Raw genomic sequence first — 23,368 nt, 5'->3', positions numbered from 1 at the left:
ACTTACAATTCATAACAGTAGCAAAATTACAATTATAAAGTAGCAGCAAAATAATTTCGTAGCTGGAGTTCACCACAACAGGAGGAACTGTACTATAAGGTCACAGTGTTAGGGAGGTTGAGAACTCCTGGCCTAGAGTGTAATGCCAGGCTCACATGGGCCTCTTGTACATGTAGTTTTCTATTTCTTCAAAAGCAGTGGGCTTTTCCTATTAACATGGTATCAGAACACAGCCCAAAAATGAAATCGTGGGAGAATTCCGAGTGCTTGTGGAGCACTCCAAAAGAACAAGACAAGAGCCTATTCTTCAGAACACTGAATTAATTTTTCTTGGAATGTGCTTCCATGCCTCTCCCAGGTGTACCGGTTAGGAGTGAGTTTACTTCAGATTATTCACTACAGCCAGCTACTGTTTTTTGTTTATAAGCCTCTATGGAAAAACAGGTTTTTGCCACATGTGGCTTGTCCTTGTGATTGTTCACTTTACTCGTGTGATTCTTTTTAACCCTCCGAGTATAAACTGTCTAATTCTCTGACTAAAGTTAGTTGTTGCATGAGACTCATTTTTAGGCTCCATTCTCCCAGGCTCCAACACCTTGAGGGTGGTAAACAACATGGTGATTTTTTTTTTTTCCAGATAGGATGTTCCTGTATAGTTTGTATTCTCATCCCCTTTCATCATAACTGGGCTATTTTCTGGAAGAAATTCAGTTAGGATATCAAATAGTGTAGTGAAAAGCAACTTAGCCTGTTTTGTGCTGTGTAATTTATAATGAATGGATGCTTGCTTAGTTCTTGAACCTGCTAAATTTACTCTTAAGGTGCCACTGTCTAGTGAGGACCCCTGCTGAGCCACCTCAAGAACTCACTCTTTTATTACAGTATTAACCCTAGAATTACTGAGGACAACACTGGGGATGGCTTACACTGGGGTTCTCCACCTGAGTTTGGCAGGAAGCAAAAACAACGCCCACTAAGCCAAAAACATTACATGACAAACACACGTAGATCTGTGTAAGGACTGAAAACGTACTTCTGCCAAACCCGTCACGTTCTTCTGATGAAATCCGGCCTTTGAGAATTGTGGTTCTAGAAAATGAGCACGATTAGACAAATCTAGAAACATTTTATTTCTGGAAACAATGACACTTCTTCTACTGCCGGGCAAAGGTTAGTTGATCCCCTTGAGGGATGGTAGGCCCAGGAAGGGTAATTATCTCCCAGCAATGCAGTAACTAGAGCAAGTCCTTGCTGTTGGATGTAGGTGGCAGACCATCTCTGCTAACATGGCTGTGCTTTGAACTTTACTGTGTTAACGTGAGGTCAACTCCAGGCAGAGGCTGGCTAAGAAGTGAAAGGTTCATTTGGACTAGTAAATCCACAGGACATGCTGTCTGTTGACATATGCTACAAAGATATTCGTATCCCTTTCTCTTTGGTTTAGCCCACCGAAACTTTTTTTTTTCCCCAGGGCGCTGAGATGCTAACGTGTGTGTGTGTGTGTGTGTGTGTGTGTGTGTGTGTGTGTGTGTGTGAGATCAAACTCATATCCTCCACAAAAGCAGACAATGCTCATAACTTCAGACGCCGTTATTTCTGAAGGCACTTTGCCCTGTACTTATGGATGGGGTGCGGGGGGGAGTAGTCCTTTCCCCTTCCGGCAAAAGGTCGAGTGAGCGCATCCGGCCCCGACCTTTGGGGGAACTGTGCCAGCAAACCCAAGAAGCTGCTTGCTTTAATTAAAGCAGCTCCAGCCCCGGCCCGCACTAGGCCAGGTCCTTCGAGCCCTTCCTCGCAGAGCACGCCGGGTCCGCGACTGCGCCATCCCCGCCGCAATTGGCAGTGACTGGCGAGCCGGATCTGGCCGCGCGGTCTGCACAGGACCAGCTCCGCGGAGCCCAGCGGCCGGCCACCGGACTTCACGCCAAGCCAAGCGGGCGCGCGTCCCGCTGACCCGCGCGCCGGAAGTGACGTCGACGCGCGGCGCACTCCCGCCTTGCCTTTCGTCGCCGTCCTGTGGCGGGAACCGAAGCAGCCGGGGACGGCGGCGACTGTAAGTGTCGGTTCTGGGTGATCCCAGCCTGGTTGAAGGCTGGCGGGGACCGGGCTGTGTCCTTCGCCTCCGCGGTGGTCACTGCGAACCGCGGCTCGGGCGGCGCGGCGGGAGGCAGCAGCCCAGCGAGGTGTAAAGAAACTGGCCTTTTCCCGGACAGTGATCGCGTAGTGGGTTTTCTCTGGGTGCAAGCTCAGAGCTACGTGTTTGAAGTCACTTACGTAATGCATTTGCTTTACGGAATCGGCTTTAGCCCGTTTTCACCTTTCATGCGGTAACACGTACGCCACATGTTGTGAAGTCATACGTGTCTAAGCGTCGACTGTACAGCAGTGGGGGGAAAGAGATCATTGCCATCGTCGCTGAGAGTTATCAGAGAAACTGGTGACAGAGGAGAGGTGGTGGTTTTGAAGCCCCTGAAAACAGCCTGGAAATGCGCTTATGTATTGGTAGTTTAGGTTTTGTGTGAATCTTCACATTTTCTCATTTTGATTTATTTTGAGTTTATCAGAACAGTAGATATCAACACGCTTCTTCAAAGGCCTCACTTTTCCCTCCCTGCCCCCAAATCTCTGAAGACCAGCATTGGCTTTGCCCGTACAACTGGCCATAAGGAATAGTGAAGGTGATCTTAACACGCCTTGCTAAAATGGAGGAGAGTAGTGCTTAGTGACTTTATCTTGGTCAGCTGTTTATGTTTGTCCCAGAATTCCTAACCTGTCGGCAGAAATAAGTCCTTTAAGGACTTTAGCTTCTCTTACTGTGACCGTGAATAGCCTCCTTCAGAGCATCCTAAACCAAGAAGTGATACAGTTTATTGGGTAAGGGGAACTTCCTCATAATGGTTTCTTTTTTTTTTTTTTTTTCTTTTTCTTTTGTCTTCCACTAGGAGAAGAAACCATGCAGGCTTTTCTGAAAGGTGCATCTGTCAGTACTAAGCCACAGTTGACCAAGGACAGGGGGACACCTGCCACTGCGGGAAGCAGTGGAGAAACCAAGAAAGTCAAACCGGTTCCTTGGGTAGAAAAATAGTAAGAACTACTTTTGCTTTTGTCGAAATAACTAATAAGTTTTCTCTCTAATCAGTTCTAGTCACTTTTTTTTTCTAATATAAAGGGAACTTGCTGTGTTTTGATGCTATCTTTGGCAGGGGAGTCACCTAAACATAAGTCATGGGACCTTGCACCTATACAGTAGCCTAGTTTAATTCTCTTATTATTTTTTTTGGTTGTGAGCCTATCCTTTAATAGCTGAGCCATCTCTCCAGCTCTAATTCTATTTTGTAGATGAGCTAAGATTTTTAAAAATTGTACAGTTTTTGAGTTTTAGATACAGAAATGAAGAAAGCAATATTTGTATAAGGCTGGCTATAAACAGTTCTACTGAAATTTAGATTTTACCTTTTATTACTATGCAGTGAAAACTGTTGGGGTTTTTCTTTCTTGAGATTTATTTATTTATTATTTATACAGCATTCTGCTTGCTCACCAGAAGACAATACCAGATCTTACTATAGTAGATGGTTATGAGCCGCCAGGTGGTTGCTGGGAATTGAACTCAGGATCTTTGAAAGAACAGCCAGTGCTTTTAACCTCTGAGCCAGCCCCAACTGTTGGGTTTTTGTTTGTTTGTTTGTTTTTTAGCATAAAAAAAGTAAAGCACCGCTAAGTTGTCACCATCTAAATGATACTAGAAGTATTCATAACCATTAGCTAGATGTAGCTTCTGTGATTACCAAGGATTTTCAGGTTATTTATAAGCCAAACAAGACCATGTGTTACTTTGCTGTTTTAATTTTATTGAGAAAATTAAATGTGTACCCCTTCTTGCCCTCAACTCGTTCCATCCCCCAAAGCCAGTGCTTATATAACAATCTAGATTTTTATCCTTACTGTGCATTCTGGAGAGTAAAGGTGCGTGTGTGCCGTGGCCTGCATGTGGGAATTGTCTGTTGTTTCTCTTGGCTGTGCTGGCTTGTGAGCTTCCAGGCAATTCTCCCGCCCCTCCAGTCTCACTGGAGGAGTGTTAGTATTACAGATTTGTACTACTAAATTTGATGTAGTTCCGTGAGTTTTGTTGATCAGATTGAGATCATCAGAGTTTGAAGGCTAGTACTTTGACCTGTTGGGCCATCTCCCTGACCCTAATCTAGTTTTTTTTAATTTACTTATTATTAATGAACCGGCCATTTTACATGCTAGGCAAACACTACCACTGAATGGGCTGTTGTGGCTCGCTATACTCCAGCCCATAATCCTACATTTTTCCACATTTGTAAAATTTATTGTTGAGAAAGGAGGATGCATGCCATAGAAAGCGTGCCTTGACTCACGTGTGTATTCCATGTATCTAACTTGAGTCTTCTAGATTTTTTTTTTTAATTAAAAAGTATGTGGGGAAGGGAGGAATCTAGATTTCCAGCTTCTCTGATCAGACAGCTCTGGCTATGAGCTCTTTCATGGTGCTCAGACTTGCATACTGCTTCTCCTCTGCAGAAGGCTTTACCTCATCATATATCTGTCATACAACCTTGGCTGTTTTCATTGTTATCTGTCTAATCCTTGCAGGTTTTTGGATGAAATTCTGACTTTTATAGCACACACACACAACCATTCTTGCCCAGCATTAACCCAATTAAGGATCAAAGAATTTGGGGGGCTGCATGGGTAGACACTTGCTGTGTAAATCTGACAACATGAGTCTCTTCCCTGAACACCCCAGTGAAGAGAGAAGTGACCCCTGAAAGTCGTTCCCTTGCATCCTCTGTGTGCCTGTGACATACATATGTACACACACATACTACAAATAAAAATTTTGAATTGTCTTTAGTTTATGAGTGTTTACTCTGTGTATATACCTGTGTGCTCTGTGTGCACCTGGTGCCTTTAGAAGCCGGAAAAGAGATCCAATGCCATAGGACTAGAGTTTATAGATGGTTGTGAGGTGCCATGTGGGTGCTGGGAACTGAACCTAGGTACTCTAGAAGAGCCGCGGGTTCTCTTAACTACTGAGCCAGCTTTGTAGCCCCTATAACACTTTCTTAAAACAAAAGAATGTTTTATTAATTTACTAAACAAAAACCTCAGACTTTGGAAGGACAACTTTGTTGTAGTTTCTCTTAAAATTACTAATTAATGGCTGGACATGGTAGCTCGCCCATTTAGTCAGAACACTGGAGAGGCAGAGACAGGCAGACATCTGTGGTCCAGATAGGGCGTTCTATGCCAGCAAGAGCTACATAGTGAGGCCTTTTCTCAAAAAATAAAAATTACTAATAAATGACTTTAAGATAAAAGTTATTAGCAGGTCATGGTGGCACATACCTTTAATCCCAGCACTCAGGAGGCAGAGACTGGTGGATCTCGGAGTTCACGGCCAGCCTAGTCTACAGAGCAAGTTCCAGAACAGCCAGAACTACACAAAGAGAAACCCTGTCTCGGAGGGAAAGAAAGTGGTACTGACCACTTAATGTATTAGCTGAGAATGTGTGTGTGTTACTTATTTTAAACCAAAGGAGTTGCCAGTTGTTAGATTATTAAATAGTCCTTTTTTTTTTTTTTTTCAAGACAAGGTCTGACTGCGTATGTAGACTTGACTGGCCTAGAATGCACTATGTACACTTGGTTGGCCTTGAACTCAAGAGATCCTACCTCCCCCTTGCTGGGATTCTAAGTTTATTCTTTATGGTATATAAAATTATATTTCTCTGCTTAATATTTTATCATGCAGTACAGGTAGAAGGTAAAAATAATTTTATTCCAGTAGTATGTATTTGCTTAAGGTAAATACAAATGAAGTTTCTGCCTACTTCCATTTTTTAACTAACACGTGAGAGCTATCCTCATGTTATTGTAGCAGAAGGAACACTTGAGCCTTTTCTGTGGCTGCCGCAGTATGCTAAATAACCTTCCTTCCCTCCATCTTCCAGTCGTCCAAAGTGTGTGGATGAAGTTGCTTTCCAGGAAGAAGTGGTTGCAGTGCTGAAAAAGTCTTTACAAGGAGCTGATGTAAGTACATGGTGTTTGATGGCATTGGAAATTTGAAGTACTTATTCACCTTTTCCTTTGTTAACTTTTTGTCCATATTAAATATTTGCAGTAGGTCTTTATTATTTATAAAACCATAATTAGTTTGTCACATCTTCTGTGTAGTATTCAAGTAAAGGTATTCACTCAGAAAGGCTAAGACCCTTCCTCCATGAGCTTTGATTTATAAGAGGAAAGAGACTAAACAAGGAACCCAAGTAGACATAAGCATGTTACAAGTAATTACAGATATGTGGTCTAAAAACAAGTCAGTGTTTTAAATATATATTGTTGGCTGGGTGTGGTGGCATTTGCCTTTAATTCCAGCACTCTGGAGGAAGAGGCCCGTCTGGTCTACATAGTAAATTCTAGGCCAGTCACCGTGAGACGTGTCTAAATTGTGTGTAGACGCTACTTTTTCAAACAATACTTTATTTGTGGATTCCTTAAAGCCTATATACCTCTCTTCCAACCCCCAACCCTGGGTAGGGGGAAAAGAAGGTTGGAAGGGAAAGGGCACATAGACCTCTTTACTTCTTCTGGCTGGGTAGGGTCATGGGATTCTTTTCGGGGCAATACTTTCTGGATATCCTGACAAGTCTCAGTTGTCAGGGTATCCAGACGCCCAGGTAACCAGGAAATGCAGCAAGCCAACCAACCAGCAAACGTAGTAAGCAGCTGCCTTCTTCCTCAGAGCTATTGTATTTATATCCCTCAAAGCCCTCAGAATTTAACTAACTCCAGCTGTCAAAGACCATGCCCCTAAACGAGGCAGTTATCAACTGTGGACAAACTAAAATCCCATACTTATAACAAAAAAAACATGTCTGCATAGCATAACTGAGTTTTTAAGGAAACAAGAACTTCCATTACACGAGTGTATGCATGGGTGCATTTTTTTAACCTAGCTTTAATAGAGCATTTACTTCTTAGAGCACTACATTTCCTGCCGTATATAGGATAAAATATCCTGGGTGACTTGTATTTTAAAATATCAGAGACAACATAAACCCATTTGAAGAATTAGGTTGGTTTTGCTTAGTTTTGTGACACTGAGTTTTATGTACTCCAAGCTACCTGTCAATTCCCAGCATAGTTGAGAATGACCTATTTCAGAGCCTCCTGTCTCTACCTCCCAGATGGTGTGATTGCAAGCATCTAGCTGAGTAAGCAGTCATAAATTGTATGTGAAGAAAGTGTCCCCATGCCATATGAGCTCAGTAAAGAAATCTGAAATGAGCGTGGGAAATAGTTTTTGCTTTGTCCTTAAATTGTTTCCTAAACCTGGCTGCCTTTAGAGATTTTTGGTTTGGGCTACCATTGTTCATTTCTGAAGTTACAATACAGGTTAAGGAGTATTGGTTTTCCAGAATGATTGGAACCAAAGGTGTTTTAGAGTTTGGATTTTGTTTTTTCTGATTTTTGGAATATTTGCTCAGTTCAGCAAGTTTGCATCTTTTTGATAAAATGTCTGATACAAACAAATTTAAAGGGAAAAGTTTGTTTTGTAATAGTTCAGAAGTTTTCCCCACTTCTTTTATTTGTTTGCCTTTTTGTGACAGGATCTTTCTATCTGAATTAGAACTTAATTCACTATCAGGATACAGTGGCCTGAAATTCTAAGTGGAGATGAGAGGGTCAGAGTTCAAGGTTATTCACAATTATCTTTTGACATATAATAATTCTCTATTAGGAAAGTCATCACACCATTCCAGAGTTGGGATTGTCAGTTTTCATCTATTTGTGACAGCATCTTATCTACAAAAATTAAATTTTAATTTCCACAGCTCCCCAATCTCTTGTTCTATGGGCCACCTGGAACTGGCAAAACGTCCACAATTTTGGCAGCAGCTAGAGAACTCTTTGGGTAAGTTGAAGTTGGTTGGTATTTTAGGCTCTATTCGTTTGGTCATTTGGCACATGACCAAAGCAACAATTAAAAAAGAAAGCATTTAATTGGAGCTTGCTTAACAGTTTCAGAAGTTCAATCCATTATCATCATGGTCGGATGCATACATGATGCTGGAGAAGTAGCTGAGTGCTAAGTCTAGATCTGTCAGCAGAGAGAGAGTACCTAGGTCTGGCGTGGGCTTCTGAATGTATGTCACCCTAGTGACATACTTCCTCCAACAAGGCCACACTTCCTTTTCAACTAGTTCCATTCCCTGATGAATAATCATTCAAATAAATGAGCCTATGGATACCTTTTTGTTGTTGTTTTGTGGTTTTATTGGTTTTTCCAGACAGGGTTTCTCTGTGTGGCTCTGGCTGTCTTTGAACTTGCTCTGTAGACGAACCATGTTAGCCTCAAGTGTAGAGATTTGTCTGCCTCTGCTTCCCAAGTGCTGGGATTAAAGGCATGTGCCACCACAGCCTGGCTTGGGAACCATTCTTATTCAGACCACCAGAGTTGGTCAGTTCTGTTTTTAGAGACTATACACCAGAGGCTGAAGAGATGGTTTAAGGGCTAAGAGAGCTTTCTGCTCTTCCAGAGGACCAGGGAGAGTTTGGGTCCTAGTACCCACATCTAGTGATTCACAAATGCCTGTAACTCCAGCTCCAGGGGATCCGACATCTTCTTCCCTCTGAGGGTACTTGAATACATGTGACATACACTCAAAATAAGAATAAATAAAAATAAATCTTTAGAAGAAAGAAAGTGTTTAAGAGATGACTCAAGGGAGCCGCCACGGTGGTGTATGTTTGTAATCCCAGCACTTGGGGAGGCAGAATTATGCAAATCTCTTGAGTTCGAGGCCAGCCTGGTCAACAAAGCAAGCCCAGGACAGCCCAGGCAACATGGAAAAACCCTGTCTCAAAAAAAAGCAACAATTTGAAAGGGGAGGGAGAAAAGTATAAGGAAAAACAATTTGAAAGGGAAGAAGTATAAGGAAAAACTTTCAAGCCTGACATTTTGTATGAGAAAGTAGTCTTTGTTTTTCAGAGCTTTTATTCCATAACTCAAAGATTCAAGCTGAACCAGCCTTAGCTGTGTAATTGTAAGGAAATTCAGTAACATTTTATATATCTTTTATTATGTCCATGGCCAATCATTGTACACACTGTAGCAGTCAGGAGGCTGAGGCAAGGGAGCATGAGTCCAATGCCAACTTGGGCTATATGACAAGAACAGTTTCCAAAATTGTTAGTGATATTCTTTTGGTTTGGTTTGGGTTTTTTTGTTGTTGTTTGGTTTTTGGTTTTTGGTTTTTGTTGTTTTTTTTTTTTTGTTTGGTTTTTGGTTTTTTTTTTTGTTTGGTTTTTTGAGACAGGGTTTCACTTTATAGCCGTGGCTGTCAAGAACTCTCTCTGAAGACCAGGTTGGCCTTGAACTCACAAAGAGTTGCCTACTTTTGCCTCCCAACTCTTGGCTAGGATTAAAGATGAGCACCACCACCACCACCTGGCAGTAATATTTGTAAAGAATTTACTTTAATTGTAAATACCATAGCTGTACATATGACTTTTAAAAGGTACATACACTGAGCTCCCTAAATGTTTAGGCCCATAGAAGAATATTAAGGATTGCATGCTAATAATGAAAAATAAAGAATAAACTAAAACATTGACTTGTTGAGATGGCTGAACTTTATCAAAGGTATCAATGGGCCAGAATTCAGATCCCAGCCCCCACATCAGGTAGCTTGTATCAGTTTTAGGGGATCTCAAACACCTCTGGCCTCCATGGGCACAGATACATAGGCATACATGCATATATACCAAACAATGGTGGAACATTCCTATAATCCCAGCAAAATAATCTCACATTTTAGCAAAGCCATTGCCAAATGAAACAGTGAACATGCACATTTGTCTGTATAAATAAAGGACTAGAGAAAATTTTAAAGCAATTCTTTTCTGGAACATAATTTTATTTTTATTTCTCAGATCTCTATACTGACATATTACTTTAAATATTCATTTAAAATTATTTATATGCCAGGTGTGATGTTGCAAATCTATAACTCCTGCACTAAAAAGTAGAAACAAGAGAGTTTCAAGTTTGAGCCACCTTGGCCTCATAGGGAGTTCTAATCTAGCCTGGCTATAAGAATCTATCTTTTTTTAAAAAGATTTATATTTAGGGTTGATGGCATAGCTCAGTAGGTAGTGTGCTCACCTAGCATGCTCAAGGCCTGATCTCTTGCCATGTACAACCTACCAATTCATGGCTTAATCTCATTAATTCTATGGAAATAATTAAAAATGCGCTAAATTATACATTTAAAACTTGCTGTCTAACAATTGAAGGGTAAATTGCATAAGGAATACATTACTATGGCTTTAGTAGAAAAATATTATACAACTGAGAAATTAATGTAAATACTTGTTATATATTACAGTATTTTTTTTTTGAGACAGGGTTTCACTGTATGTAGACTAGGCTGCCCTTAAACTCACAGAGATCCCAGATCTGCTTGCCTTTGCCCCCCAAGCATCGGGATTAAAGGTATTAGCCACCATACCTGGTTTCTAGGCTTTGCTTTTAGCCAAAATGTTAAATGCGTAGCTCTGCAAAGAAAGAACACGTGTGTGGCTGTGCCTTCTGTTTAGCTCACCAGGTGGGCCTGAACCCCTCCCGTCAGACAGTATGGGCACCTGGTCTACTTAGTGCTGTATGTTTCATAATGGTTTTCATTTTGAAATAGGCCGGAACTCTTTCGATTAAGAGTTCTTGAGTTAAATGCATCTGATGAACGTGGAATACAAGTAATCCGCGAGAAAGTGAAGAATTTTGCTCAATTAACTGTGTCAGGAAGTCGTTCAGAGTAAGTAACTTGCTTTCCCCTCACCAAAATATAGTTCATTGTATTTGCTTTAAGTGTAGGCTATGGTTTGAATTTGGCCTCCAGTAAAGTATTGGAAATTTAAACTGCAAGTTCACGAGTGGATGCTATTTAGAGGTCAGGGAGGGGGTGGGAAATAACTTGGTGAAAAGTTGTGAGGGTTAGTATCCCTGGTATCTTTATAAGATTACATACCAAGCTTACCACAGTTACTCAGTCTGGTCATGTGATTGATTTTATAGTGGTCTGACCAGTAAATCCTCAACAAATAAAATGTCACCATCTTGGGCTTCCTAAACTTCTAGAACTGTGAGAAATAGATTTAATTTCTTTAAATTACCAGACTCAGATACTGTGATATAACAATACAAACTAGACCAGGACAAAATGTACATTGACAGTGGAAAGTGCTTACACCTTGAGTGAGGGGGAGAGTGGAAGGGAGCTGTTGATGCAGCCCTGCCTGCATGGTCCTAATGCTACTGCAGTCTGGCCTTGCTCTGAAAGCCAAATCCCTCCCCTGCACACTCTGTTGGCTCTGAAGCTGGTTCTGCTGCTCTTTGGGGTGGCTAGTGGACATGGCCCCTTTATATATCAGTAACAGCCTGGCAGCATGAAAACTGAGAACTAGTTTTCTGGGTATCATAAAATGACCCTGGAAAAGAAAAATGCTATAGGGAATAAAAATGAAGCAAAATCAATGTACAGAAAAGCACCCACAAAATTGTAATAAATGTTTACAAACCATGTGTCTGGAAAAAGACTTCTATCCAGAATACATAATTTAAAACTCAATAAAAATACAGCCACAGTGCTGGAGAGATGGATCAACGATTAAGAGCACTGTCTGCTCTTCCAGAGGTCCTGAGTTCAATTCCCAGGAACCACATGGTGGCTCCCAACCATCCATACCCTCTACTGCCCTCTTCTGGCATGCAGGTGCACATGCAAATAGAGCACTAATATACATTAAATAAATAAATAAAAATCTTAAAAAAATATATATATGGCAAAAAGGGCAAAGACCATAGACATTTCTCAACTACTACCATGGCTGAAATTTAAAAAAAAAAAAAAAGATAACAAACACTTGTTAGGCAAAACATTGTAAATATTGATTGCTATAATATAAAATAGTACAGTTTTGGAAAACAGTTTGTCAGCTCCCTTAAAGATTAAGCATAATTGGGCTTCATTAATGAGTAAGGTGGCCAACAGTGAAGAAGCCAGCTTCACAGACCTGCAACCTGAGTCCAATCCCTGGACTGTTTTAAGGGAGAGAGAAAAGGTTGTACTTTGACCTCAGGAATGCTATATACACATACACGCTTTTTGTTTTGTTTTGTTTTGTTTTTAATTTATTTTTATTATTATAGTTTATTCACTTTGTGTCCCAGCAGTAGCCTCCTCCTCCATCCCCTCCCAATCCCATCCTCCCTCCCTCTTCTCCTATGCCCCTTCCCAGTCCAATGATAGGGGCGGTCCTCTTCCTCTTCTATCTGACCCTAGTCTATCAGGTCTCATCAGGACTGGCTTCTTTGTCTTCCTTTGTGGACTGATAAGGCTGCTCCCCTCAAGTGGAGGTGATCAAAGAGCCACCCCATGAGTTCATGTCAGAGATGGTTCCTGTTCCTATTATTGGGGAACCCTCTTGAACACTGAACTGCCATGGGCTACTCTGTGCAAGATTCTAAGTTATCTCCTAGTTTGGTTTTTTAAGACAGGGTTTCTCTGTATAACCTTGGCTGTCCTGGACAAAGCCTATGCTTTGTAGACCAGGCCTTGAACTCAGAGATCTGCCTGCCTCTGCCTCTGCCTCCACGCCTGCCTACAACACACATTTTTTAAAAGATAATTAGCACATGACCCAAAAATTCCATTCCTGCTATGCATGCATGCATGCCTAAGAGGTGAAAATTTGATTGCCTAAAATGTGTATACAACATTCATAATTGTTTTTGGTAGTCAATATACCAAAACATACCAAACTGGTTAGTGGGTAAATAAAATATGAAATACTCATCTGACTATTTGCCAATAAAAAGTCTATTTGGTACATGCTGTTGTGTAGATTAACCTCGAAAATACCCAGTGATAGAACTTCCAGAACAGGCAAAGCTTAGGAGACAGGAAATAAACTAGGGATTGGAGCTGGGAGTCCTGATAAACAGCTGCTTTGAGGTGAAAAGAGTCTAAAAATAGACTTGATGGTGGCTTTACAGTTCTTGAATACAGTTCCTCCCCACCCCTATATTAGTTTACTATGGTTAACTGTGTTTTTAAAATGACTGGCAGAAATTTTCAGAAGTTTTTGTTTTAAATTGCATACCATTCGTTCAGTAGCTTGGAGAAACGATGTCTTTCTGACCTGTCTAGGACATAAGTCATTTGTCTGAGTGTCCACCCTGAACTGTTGGTGAGAGGTGTTACTCCCCTTTCTCTCCCTAACCCTAAAGCACAAGAATAGTAATGTTATTGTTATTTAATTTCACTGTATCATTTTATAAACAATATAGAGATGACTCAGAGGGAGAAGTACTTGGCATGCAAGCCTGAGTTTGTTCTCTAGAGCCCATGTAATGGTGGAAAGAGAACCATCTCTAGGGTTGCCCTATTATTTCCATGGAGTGCTGTGGCATGCATGCACCTTCCCAACACACACGCACCAGTAGAATTCTAAAGGAGACTGTATGACCAAGAGTTTATAAGGTATGGGTTACCGTACACTAAAAGATACATACTGTGGTTGTGCACTAGAAATAGATGAACTGTGTTTTCTATGTGTATTGTGCAAAGGTACTCATCAGTGTTCAACTTCGTTGTTTCTGATGTAGTGGGAAGCCATGTCCTCCCTTTAAGATTGTAATTCTGGATGAAGCAGATTCTATGACCTCAGCTGCTCAGGCAGCTTTAAGACGTACCATGGAAAAAGAATCAAAAACCACCAGATTCTGCCTCATCTGTAACTATGTCAGTCGGTATGTATAAGCCCTGAAGACAAAGATTAAGCAGCCTTCTTTAAATTGACACATTAATGTTACACATTTATGGGGCACCAGGTGATGTCTATACCACATTTATGTGTAGTAATCAAAGTCACTGACCTATCTTTCACCTTGGATTTCCTCTTTTTGTGCTACTTTAAGATACACCATCATGATTGTTTTCAATCTTTTTCAGCATAATTGAACCCCTCACTTCCAGATGTTCAAAATTCCGCTTCAAGCCTCTGTCAGATAAGATTCAACAAAAGCGATTACTGGATATTGCTGAGAAGGAAAATGTCAAAATTGGCAATGAGGTAATTACTAATTATTATGATAGTTATAATTAGCTTTATAATGCTAGTCCCTTTTATGAATCTTAAAAAGATCCAAGTTAATGCTGATTGCTTAAACTCATAGGTGAGCAACAGTTGAAACAAGATTCCACACATGATTTTGAATTTTATAATCAGGGTCTAGATAGGACATTTTTAGTATCCTAAAGCATAGAATCTGTCCTTATCCAAATAAGTGGGTTTGTTTGTTTCCTGTAGCTGTTCTGAACTCACTTTGTATACCAGACTGGCCTGCCCCCTAATATTGACATTTTGGACAGATGCTATCTCCATGAACCCATCTACACCCACACCCACACCCACGGTGCTTGGTTTGCTTATGTAGGTCAGAGGTTCACTCCTTAACACTGGGTTCTGGGTGTTTAACTCAATTGAGTTTATGTGACAAGCACCTTTACCTGGTGAAAGGTCTGGCCAGCCCAATTTTCTTGCAAATCCCCTCTTCAGGAAATAGCCTGTCTTGTTAAAGTATCAGAAGGAGATTTACGGAAAGCTATTACGTTCCTTCAAAGTGCTACTCGACTAACCGGTGGAAAGGAAGTCACGGAAGATGTGATCACAGACATTGCTGGGGTTAAGTACACTTGTTACTTGTTAACTTTCCTGGCTCTTGCTTGTCTTCAAGCTAGCAACCTTGTCCTTATTATCTATTATCTAATCCAGGTAATACCAGGTACAACCGTTGATGGAATATTCACCACATGTCACAGTGGCTCTTTCGACAAACTAGAAGCTGTGGTAAAGGTAATGAAATTATTAGAACACTGCTGGTCAGTCCTGCTCTTGGGAATCTTTATTAGTTTTGAGGCCAATCTGGTAGACTGGGGTTCTAAGACAGCTAAGGCTGTCTCAAAGAAAAATTCTAATGGAGAAAACTGCATGGAGGACTAGAACAGAAAGGTTTACCACCTATGAGCTGTGGTTGGAACCCTAAGTCACCATGGGGTCTCTTGATCCCACCCCATATTAGATGCTAATCACCATGGACAACATGGCACAGGTTATTAAAAAACTAAAACTGGTTCTGTTGCAGGACCTAATAGATGAAGGACACGCAGCTACTCAGCTTGTCAATCAACTTCATGATGCAGTTGTAGAGAATGAAAGCCTTTCTGATAAACAAAAGTCCATCATTACAGAAAAACTCGCTGTAAGTATTATACACATTATTGTGGTAGAAACCCACCAGCCTTTTCTGACCCAAATCCTAATTTATTTCCTTTATAGGAAGTGGATAAGTGCTTAGCAGATGGTGCAGATGAACACCTGCAGTTGATGAGCCTTTGTGCAACTGTGATGCAGCAGCTTACTCAGAACTGAAGACACCGACTCTTTTGTATAAAATTACCAAACCAGCTTTGAATAAATGACCAGATGGCCTGTAAAGTGAATATACAATTTTATTTAACATTCAAACTTCATTAAGACATGTGCAATATGGCAATTTTACTGGGGGTTTAACCCTACCTAGGATGATTGCTTGCTGAGGCTTAGCAACAGGGTCCAGTTCACACTTAGCACTAATTATTTTATTGAATAAATACAATACCAACAAAATGCATTCAAATTCTAAAAAAAAAAATCACTTTTAAAGGCCTTTCTAATCAGGCTAATGACAAACACAATAAAGGCAGATATGCTAGTTTAACATAATTGGCTGATTTTATACAGCACTTATATCTTTTAGTCCACAAGTATATTATTAAATGATAGAGAACATCTAATACAACCATTTCTACATAACTAGTAAATGAATTTCTAAGAAAAAAAGATTTTACAGACCCCATCTTTTATACCCACCCCCAACAGTCTAACTCTAAAGAGGATGAAGCCAATGCCTTTCCTCACAAGAGCTCAGGACTAAAGTCGCTTTGCTATCAGAATCTGTATTTGTGATCCGTTATGAGCATTGAGACAAGATTCAAATATTCTCAAAGAAGCACAATGCACGTTGTGATCGCCTAGTCAGCAACAGCGAGCACTGCATTCAAAACTATCTCATCCCAGGAATTAAATAAGGTCAGCCACATTCATGGGCATTTCCTCCACTGTAGTATTGTAGAAAGTCTCAATGTCACGAAGAATCCTCTTGTCTTCTTCAGTAACAAAGTTTATAGCCACACCTTTCCTCCCAAATCGACCCCCTCTGCCAATTCTGTGTGAGAAAAAGAAACCAGCAGTCAGGAAGTTGCTTTAGTATTATTTTAAACTACTGAACATGACGATCCACTTGTTAACCATCAGCTGCTGCTTACTTATCAGGGTTATAGTTCGTGCTATAGTGGAGCACTAGCTGCTAAAACCAGTATCCAGGCGGAAAAAAACATCTTCCTTTGCAGTTAGTGCCAAAAGATTTCAAGGCTTGTCTGGCTGCAAAATGAGATAGGCGCCTTGAGCATTATAATAAAGCAGATGACAGTATTGTGTTTGGGGTGAAATTAAAGCCCATACCAAAGTGGGCCAGCCAGGAGCAGTTGTCAGCCTGGGACAAATGTAAACACCAGGGATAAAAGAAAAGTTATAAAATCCATTTCGACGCACTTCTGGAACTGTAAGACTGTAAATACAAATGCTGCAAGGTTAACTATTTTCTAAAACTTACTTTCTTCCAGTGGGAAAACAAGTATTTGGTATGGTAACCCAAACTTATCACTGCTTTTTGCTCAGCTTCTTTTCACACGTTATACTCAAATTACTCAAACGTGTTACCTCCAAAACAACTCTACCTTCCTACACTATAAGTACCAGACAATACAAACCATCTAATGCTCCCTATCAGAAATGCTAACATACAAAATGCCTTGGGCTGGAACAACTTAAAATATCAAATAATCATGACAAAAGAAAATCAAATATAAATACCGACTCGCTCTTTATTCAAACAGTGTGCTGTTTCGCTTATGATTCCACGTCCTAAATTACGTCAACGCCGTTTCTGAGTGCCATCTCGTCATCAACTGCCGCTATCGACTCCTGTATTTTTTAAAAAGTCTTTTTTTACATCATATAACAAGGTACAATTCAATTTATTTAGGGATAAAAGCCACTATAACTAAACCAGGGAATCACTCAAAAATGCCACCAGCAACACCAAGAAAATCCCAACTATACAGACTCAATCACCAAGAAAAAAAGAAGCACATGGCCACAAGAAAATCACTAGTAAGGCTCAAACAGTAAGACCAAAAATAATCTAAAGCAACCTATTCTGCACATATGTTCACAACCTTAGCCACATTACCAAGTTTTCCCACTTTGTTCTGTCCAATGTTCCCAAATAGAATTTAACTAGACCTTGGTAAGTTACTATGCCTTTTTACTGCAATCTATACCCTCATTTGCCATTACCTTATATACAAAACACCGAAGAAAAAGTTTGACTTTACTTCTCCAATACAAATATTGGAGATCCTTTCTTCTCACCTGTGAATATAGTTTTCACGATTGGTAGGTAGATCATAGTTTATAACCAAGGACACTTGTTGCACATCAATCCCACGAGCCTGAAATAGAAGAGGTTGTTAAATATTCTAGTTCAATGAAATGTGCATCCCTATCATCAATGTAGGCCACAAGATAGTAATGAACCATACTAGGTGGTATAGCCCACTGTGGAGTGTGGTCTTACTCATTCTGCCAAATAGCAGGAGATGGTTAAGGTTATTTTAAAAAACCTTCCCCTCAAAAATCTAGCTTTTGGTATTTTGGGGAGGAAAAAAAAAAAAAAGACTTACCAACAAGTCAGTAGTGATCAGAACACGGCTTGACCCTGATCTGAATTCCCTCATGATGACATCTCTTTCCTTCTGGTCCATGTCACCATGCTGCAAATACAACAACCCTTTAATCAAGAACCTCTAATTCAGGTATACATGTTACTTCTATCATGTATGAGACCAAGCGTCCCTGGCTGCTACATGTCTAGCAGACAGGTATAGTTAAGAAACAATTGCTTTGAGCAGGGGGAACGACAACACAGCACTGAGCAGCCATACTGTAGTTAAATCCTGCTTAATGGACAGAATTAGCATTACTAAATCCAACTCTTACCAGAGCAGAAACTGTGAAGTCCCTGGCATGCATTTTCTCAGTGAGCCAGTCCACCTTGCGCCTCGTATTGAGAAAAATAACCGCTTGTGTGATAGTCAAAGTCTCATATAAGTCACAGAGTGTGTCCAACTTCCACTCCTAAAGTAAACAAAGTCAAGTCAAACAAAATTTCCATCTTTAAAAAAAAAAAAAAATGTTCCCTCATGTTTTGGTGAACCCTCAGCAATAAAAATTATTTTCATTGCTACTTCATAATTTTGCTGTTATGAATCATAAGCATCTGAGTAAGTGAGCCCAGAAGATCACAATCTACAGGTTGAGAACTGCTGGTCTAAAGGCTTATTGCACCAAATCTTATGACAAAGGACACTGGACATTAAGAAAGAGGTCCACCCCTGTCTTCAGGATCCAGTGCAGTTACTTTTCTTCTTGTGTGTACTCTGCTAGCATTATTACAAAAACCAAGATAAAATCCTAGTTTCTGCAATTTTAGCACAGTGCTTATACAAGAAGGTGAAAAAAAAATTACATTTAACAATGAGAGAAATTACCTCTCGCTCAACATTTATATAAAATTGTTTGATTCCTTCAAGGGTCAATTCTTCCTTCTTCACCAGAATTCGAATTGGATCTCTCATGAATTTCTTGGTCACTTCTAACACATCAGTTGGCATTGTGGCAGAAAGCAACACAACCTTTTAAGAAAGAAATGCTTGTTTTTATATACATATTTTGTAGACCTCAGCTAATACTACAGAACCAAAAATGTTTGAAACCAAGCGTCTCTGCCATACTATGGTAGAGCTAGGCAGAGATAGTAATGTGTCAAATGCTTTCAGCAGGGGGAACGACAATAAAACACTTCAGTTATATTGTAACTGTACCTGCATGAGACCAAATCCCAAATGTGTAGAAAATCTTACCTGAATGCTTGTATTTAACTTTTGGAAAATCTCATATATTTGATCCTTAAACCCTCGGCTCAACATTTCATCTGCTTCATCCAAAACAAACATTTTGATCCATTTTGGAGCTGTTAAAAAAGAAAATCATATTGCATCTCAAAGTTCTTGTAACCGCTTTTGATAGTAATAAAGAAGGACCTTAAGGAATACTTACAAAGGTATCTTCTGTTTAGCATGTCAAACACTCTCCCTGGAGTGCCAACTACAATGTGAGGGGCTTCAGCCTGCAACTTCTGCATTTCATTTCTAACATTTGTTCCTCCAATGCAGGCATGACAAGTTGCTCCCATATAATCTCCAAGAGCCAAAATTACCTTTTGGATCTAAAAGTAAAAATCCCAGTTACCATCTTGTAAAACTCTAAGGTCAAAGACTAAGCTCCAAGGCATAATTGTACTATATTGTATGCCAATAGCTTTTATGCATGCATAGCAAAAAAAACTTAAAATTCCAAGCTAAAATTCACTTATTCTCCCTTGTCTTTCAGTGTGGGACCCTGCTGTTTCAAGCACCAACTGGAGTAAAAAAAAAAAATCTCTACATTCTTCACTAAGTAGGGCACAGAATGAAATATATTCTAAGGACAGATGTTAATTTTTCCCATGGCACTAATCCATATAATCCTGACCTGAACAAAGCACACAGCTTTATTAGGAAGTACTACTTCAAAGCCAATAGAGCAGTGCTTTGAAAACATAGCATGCAACAGATGCATCACAAACTACTGAGACAGTCAAATAGTTAACATGTCACTGCAGTTTTCATGTTGCACAACTGCATTCCAACTTTTAAAATGGGTACAAGATCTAATCCACCCTTTGAGGAATCTATGGGTTAACTGCTGAGGCACAATCCTTAAAAGCTATACCTACAATACCCATTTCCTGCTTAGCTTTCAACCAAAAACTCCCTTCATGCATGAACAAAATGGGGGCTGATAGGACTAGGACAATTTATATGGTTTTAATTTAAATTGTTCACAGTTGTGAAACCTGAAACCTATGCAACACGCAAGCAGTTTTTTGAACTACACTATCAATACCTGTTGAGCCAGTTCTCTGGTGGGGGCCAATACTAGTGCTTGGGTCTCCTTGAACTCAATCTCCAACTGTTGCAGGATGGAAATAGCAAATGTGGCTGTCTTGCCAGTACCTGACTGAGCTTGAGCAATCACATCATACCCTAAAAAAAGTAGGATACATATTTACCGATCCCACACCAAATTGTCACTTCTACTATACACCCTGTATTCCAGTTGGAACATAAGTTATGCCCAAGAAAGTGATCAGCATAGAGTATTCTCTTCATTTCAGGTCAGTCCCGAAAGATGATTGCCATCATTTCACTTTTAAGGAATACAAACAGGTGCTACTACATCCCCAAGTTACTTTCCCTCTTATGGTCCACATAGATGTAAGAACACTTATCTAAATGTCAATTTTGAGTTTTACCTTTAATACAAGGGATAATAGCTCTCTGCTGAATAGCTGACGGCTTCTCAAAACCATAAGCATAGATGCCTCGAAGAAGAGACTCCTTTAAATTCATATCATCAAAGTTATCAACAATTTCATTCCAGTTGCTCTGCAAGTTAATAAGACGACGATGAGTAAAATGAAAATTATTTGCCTTCCCAATCCTTTAACGTCCACACCCATGTCTTACCTCGATGACACCATCGGGGTCCATTCCCTCTGGGCCGCCATGTTCTCTGCTGACAAGAACACTGCAGTTAGGACAACCTTGCTTGCTCCTTTCCAAACCACTAGCAGACCCTTCCCACCCGGTTCAGTACCCTCCGTGCACACGTACCCTTACTGAGAATACCCCAGGAAGGGTGGCACCCCGGGTAAGCACCACTCACTTCCCCAATGGCTGAGGATTTTGGACTCTTTGCGTGGAAGTCCTTTTAGTGCCCTAGGAGCAGGCCCTCCCGTTTGGGAAGCGGATCTCTCGCGAGTGCTCCGCGCGCCGAGCTCCGCCCCTAACTCTGCGCAAGGCGGCGTGATTGACGCCGAGAGGCCCAGGCAGGACCATGCCAACGGTCCCGTCGCCCCGTTTACGGTCCAGGGCTGATGGTTCTCTGGACCGTCCCATCTCCCACCTCGACGGGACCCTAAGAACACCAGTCCGCGCCGCTGGCCGAAAATCAAAGCTCCGGGACCCCGTTTCCCTGTCCTAATCAGACTGCGCCATGGCCCCGCTTGCCCCGTCCCGCACGGGGAGGGGCAGCGGCCAGGATGTCACAATGTCTCCTAAGAAGGGCATCCCCAACACTCCGTTCTCATACCCATCCTGTCTCCCCACCACCCGGAGTCCCACCATCATGGAAGCTTCTCGAAGGACACAAGGGGGGCTGTGTGTGCCCTACGAGAGAGCCCGCACGCCTCCAGGTGTGGGCGCCGAGCCACCCACCTCAAGCGCGGGTCCCAGTGACCTCCCCCGCTACAGGCCGCGGGCCGCCCCGGGAGCGCCGTACCTGTTGTAATCCGCGGAGCCACCAGACATGATCCGAAAACCCACTCAGCGCTCGACTGAAAAGACAGGCGGACGGCGCCGCCCGTTTTTTATAGGCTCGCGGCCGGATCCCGTTTTTTCGCGGAGGAATTTTCTTATCGCCGCCCGGGAGCCACAAAACTGCGCTCCTAGAGTGTGCTACCGCAGGCGAAACCCTAAGGGAGGCGACGACAAAATTCACATTTCACTATTGCTTGGCGTAACAGCGTCCCCGGGGACCGCACGAATCGGGTGCGGGGCTGGGACTCTTTGCTCTCGGCGGAAGAATATTGCAGCAGCGCGACCGCGCGCCGCGCTCCTCGGCCGCCCTGCTCCTACGGGGTTTCCGCGGCCCTGCCGCAGAGGCCGGCGGAGCCGGGGGGCGCCTAGGGCGGAAGCCGGGGGCGCTGTTCGCTGGCGGGCGGCGTCTCCGGGACGCAGCTCCGGGCTGCCCGCACGTCAGCGTTGCCTGCGGGCCGGCCCGCCTGCGTTCCGCGCCGGAGCAGGGTCGGGTTACGCCGCCCGTTCTCACCGCTGCTTAACGTGACAGTGAGGGCTACCTCGGCGTTTCGCCCAGCCATTTAAATAGCCATTCAGATCTGGACCGTGTGGAAACCCCTGCCCCGGAAAATGTCGGCCACCCAGCACCTCCGAGGAAAATCCGGGTCGCGGTTACATTTTGTAAGACGAGGGGCAAAATGTATGGTAACACGTTAACAGATGGTCCCGGAATGGCCATTTCGAGTATCGTGCCCTTGTGGTTTGCCTTTAGCTCTGGTTTAAAAAAAAAAATAATGCTTAATAATAACAGGTGAGAGAAACGATCGGTAGAATCCTTACTAACTTTTGCAAAGGACCTGTCATTTCTTTGTGACACAGAAATTTAAATGGGTGCTCCTGACTTCAGCCCTTAGCACTTCATGAGTTGATTGCCTCTTTTGGTAAGACAAAACAAAAGCAACTATTTTAATCGCTTAACGTTGCCTTCTTGAAATTGAGAGCAATACAGTTCTTACTGCCTGTAATAAACTTGGCATGGCTGCTTAAGTCCAGATATTTCTAGTCAGTCACAACTCAGGCCCCTTGCTAAAAACATTATATATTATATCATATATATTATATTTTATTATATTTTGAGACATAACTCTCACCGCTGTTCAAGATAGCATCATGAACACTCAAATTTTTTTTCTCATTAATTTAAAAGACCAACACCAAAGGCTGATTTACCAGAGAGGGGTAAAGTTCAATTTTCTACTTTAAAGAAAATATTTGGCCCTAAGAAGCATTTTTTTTTTTTTTTTTTTTTTTTTTATGATTACATTGTATTTGTTTATTGAGCCTGCACCTCGGCGCCTGTGGAAGTCAGAGGGCAACCCTTGAAAGTTGGTTCTTCTCCTACCTCGTGGATCCCACAAGTGGGTCATGGGGATGGAATTCAGGTTATCAGGCCCTACGACCAGCACTGATCCACCTTGCCAGCCCTAGATACCATCCTTATTCAAAAATAAAACGTTTAATTATTGTGTCAGAAACTGTTACAAAATCAAGATGACACAATAGAGGCCGGGCTAGAGCAGGCCTTTAAACCCAGCACTCCGGAAGCGGAGGCCCGGGGATCCGGACAAGTCTTATTGGTTCCAGGCCAGCAA

At 41.6% G+C, this 23,368-nt stretch overlaps 2 protein-coding genes and 5 non-coding genes across 11 annotated transcripts; 1 reads left to right on the top strand and 6 right to left on the bottom strand.

The window, feature by feature from the left end:
- The first annotated feature begins 1,861 nt into the window (after positions 1-1,861).
- Positions 1,862-15,591, top strand: Rfc4 (replication factor C subunit 4). The gene is made up of 11 exons (XM_055625014.1): positions 1,862-2,053; positions 2,943-3,084; positions 5,982-6,060; positions 7,866-7,945; positions 10,728-10,847; positions 13,700-13,843; positions 14,046-14,166; positions 14,653-14,778; positions 14,869-14,949; positions 15,239-15,355; positions 15,433-15,591. The coding sequence occupies exons 2-11, from the start codon at positions 2,954-2,956 to the stop codon at positions 15,523-15,525; spliced, it is 1,092 nt and encodes a 363-aa protein (XP_055480989.1). The 5' UTR covers positions 1,862-2,053; positions 2,943-2,953; the 3' UTR covers positions 15,526-15,591.
- On the bottom strand, positions 15,588-21,791 carry Eif4a2 (eukaryotic translation initiation factor 4A2). 5 transcript variants are annotated; one of them, XR_008722157.1, is made up of 12 exons: positions 21,700-21,791; positions 20,886-20,931; positions 20,672-20,804; positions 20,263-20,402; positions 19,375-19,543; positions 19,179-19,288; positions 18,807-18,950; positions 18,256-18,393; positions 17,940-18,029; positions 17,629-17,708; positions 17,068-17,178; positions 16,285-16,360 (listed from the first exon to the last, which is right to left on the bottom strand). XR_008722157.1 is itself a non-coding variant. In XM_055625013.1 (11 exons), exons 1-11 carry the CDS (start codon positions 21,726-21,728, stop codon positions 16,216-16,218), a joined length of 1,224 nt encoding a protein of 407 aa, XP_055480988.1. In that variant the 5' UTR covers positions 21,729-21,791; the 3' UTR covers positions 15,588-16,215. The 5 variants fall into 5 exon arrangements, 2 of the variants coding, with proteins under 2 accessions (XP_055480988.1, XP_055480987.1); XR_008722155.1 differs by having other exon boundaries at positions 20,886-20,934; positions 21,700-21,784; XR_008722156.1 differs by having other exon boundaries at positions 16,287-16,360; positions 17,072-17,178; positions 20,886-20,934; positions 21,700-21,784.
- LOC129689878 (small nucleolar RNA SNORA4) lies at positions 17,767-17,908 on the bottom strand. Its single transcript, XR_008722200.1, has one exon. It is a non-coding gene; the product is annotated as a small nucleolar RNA SNORA4 (small nucleolar RNA).
- LOC129689876 (small nucleolar RNA SNORA63) lies at positions 18,092-18,218 on the bottom strand. The gene has a single exon (XR_008722198.1). It is a non-coding gene; the product is annotated as a small nucleolar RNA SNORA63 (small nucleolar RNA).
- LOC129689890 (small nucleolar RNA SNORA81) lies at positions 18,593-18,770 on the bottom strand. Its single transcript, XR_008722206.1, has one exon. It is a non-coding gene; the product is annotated as a small nucleolar RNA SNORA81 (small nucleolar RNA).
- LOC129689877 (small nucleolar RNA SNORA63) lies at positions 19,021-19,145 on the bottom strand. The gene has a single exon (XR_008722199.1). It is a non-coding gene; the product is annotated as a small nucleolar RNA SNORA63 (small nucleolar RNA).
- LOC129689891 (small nucleolar RNA SNORD2) lies at positions 20,500-20,568 on the bottom strand. Its single transcript, XR_008722207.1, has one exon. It is a non-coding gene; the product is annotated as a small nucleolar RNA SNORD2 (small nucleolar RNA).
- Positions 21,792-23,368: the final 1,577 nt, after the last annotated feature.

The sequence above is a fragment of the Psammomys obesus genome, unplaced genomic scaffold (genome assembly GCF_907164565.1).
Source record: "Psammomys obesus unplaced genomic scaffold, mPsaObe1.curated_primary_1811, whole genome shotgun sequence".
Lineage (NCBI taxonomy): Eukaryota > Metazoa > Chordata > Mammalia > Rodentia > Muridae > Psammomys > Psammomys obesus.
The sequence above is the reverse complement of the archived record's forward strand: the minus strand, read 5'-3'. Positions and strand labels throughout refer to the sequence as shown.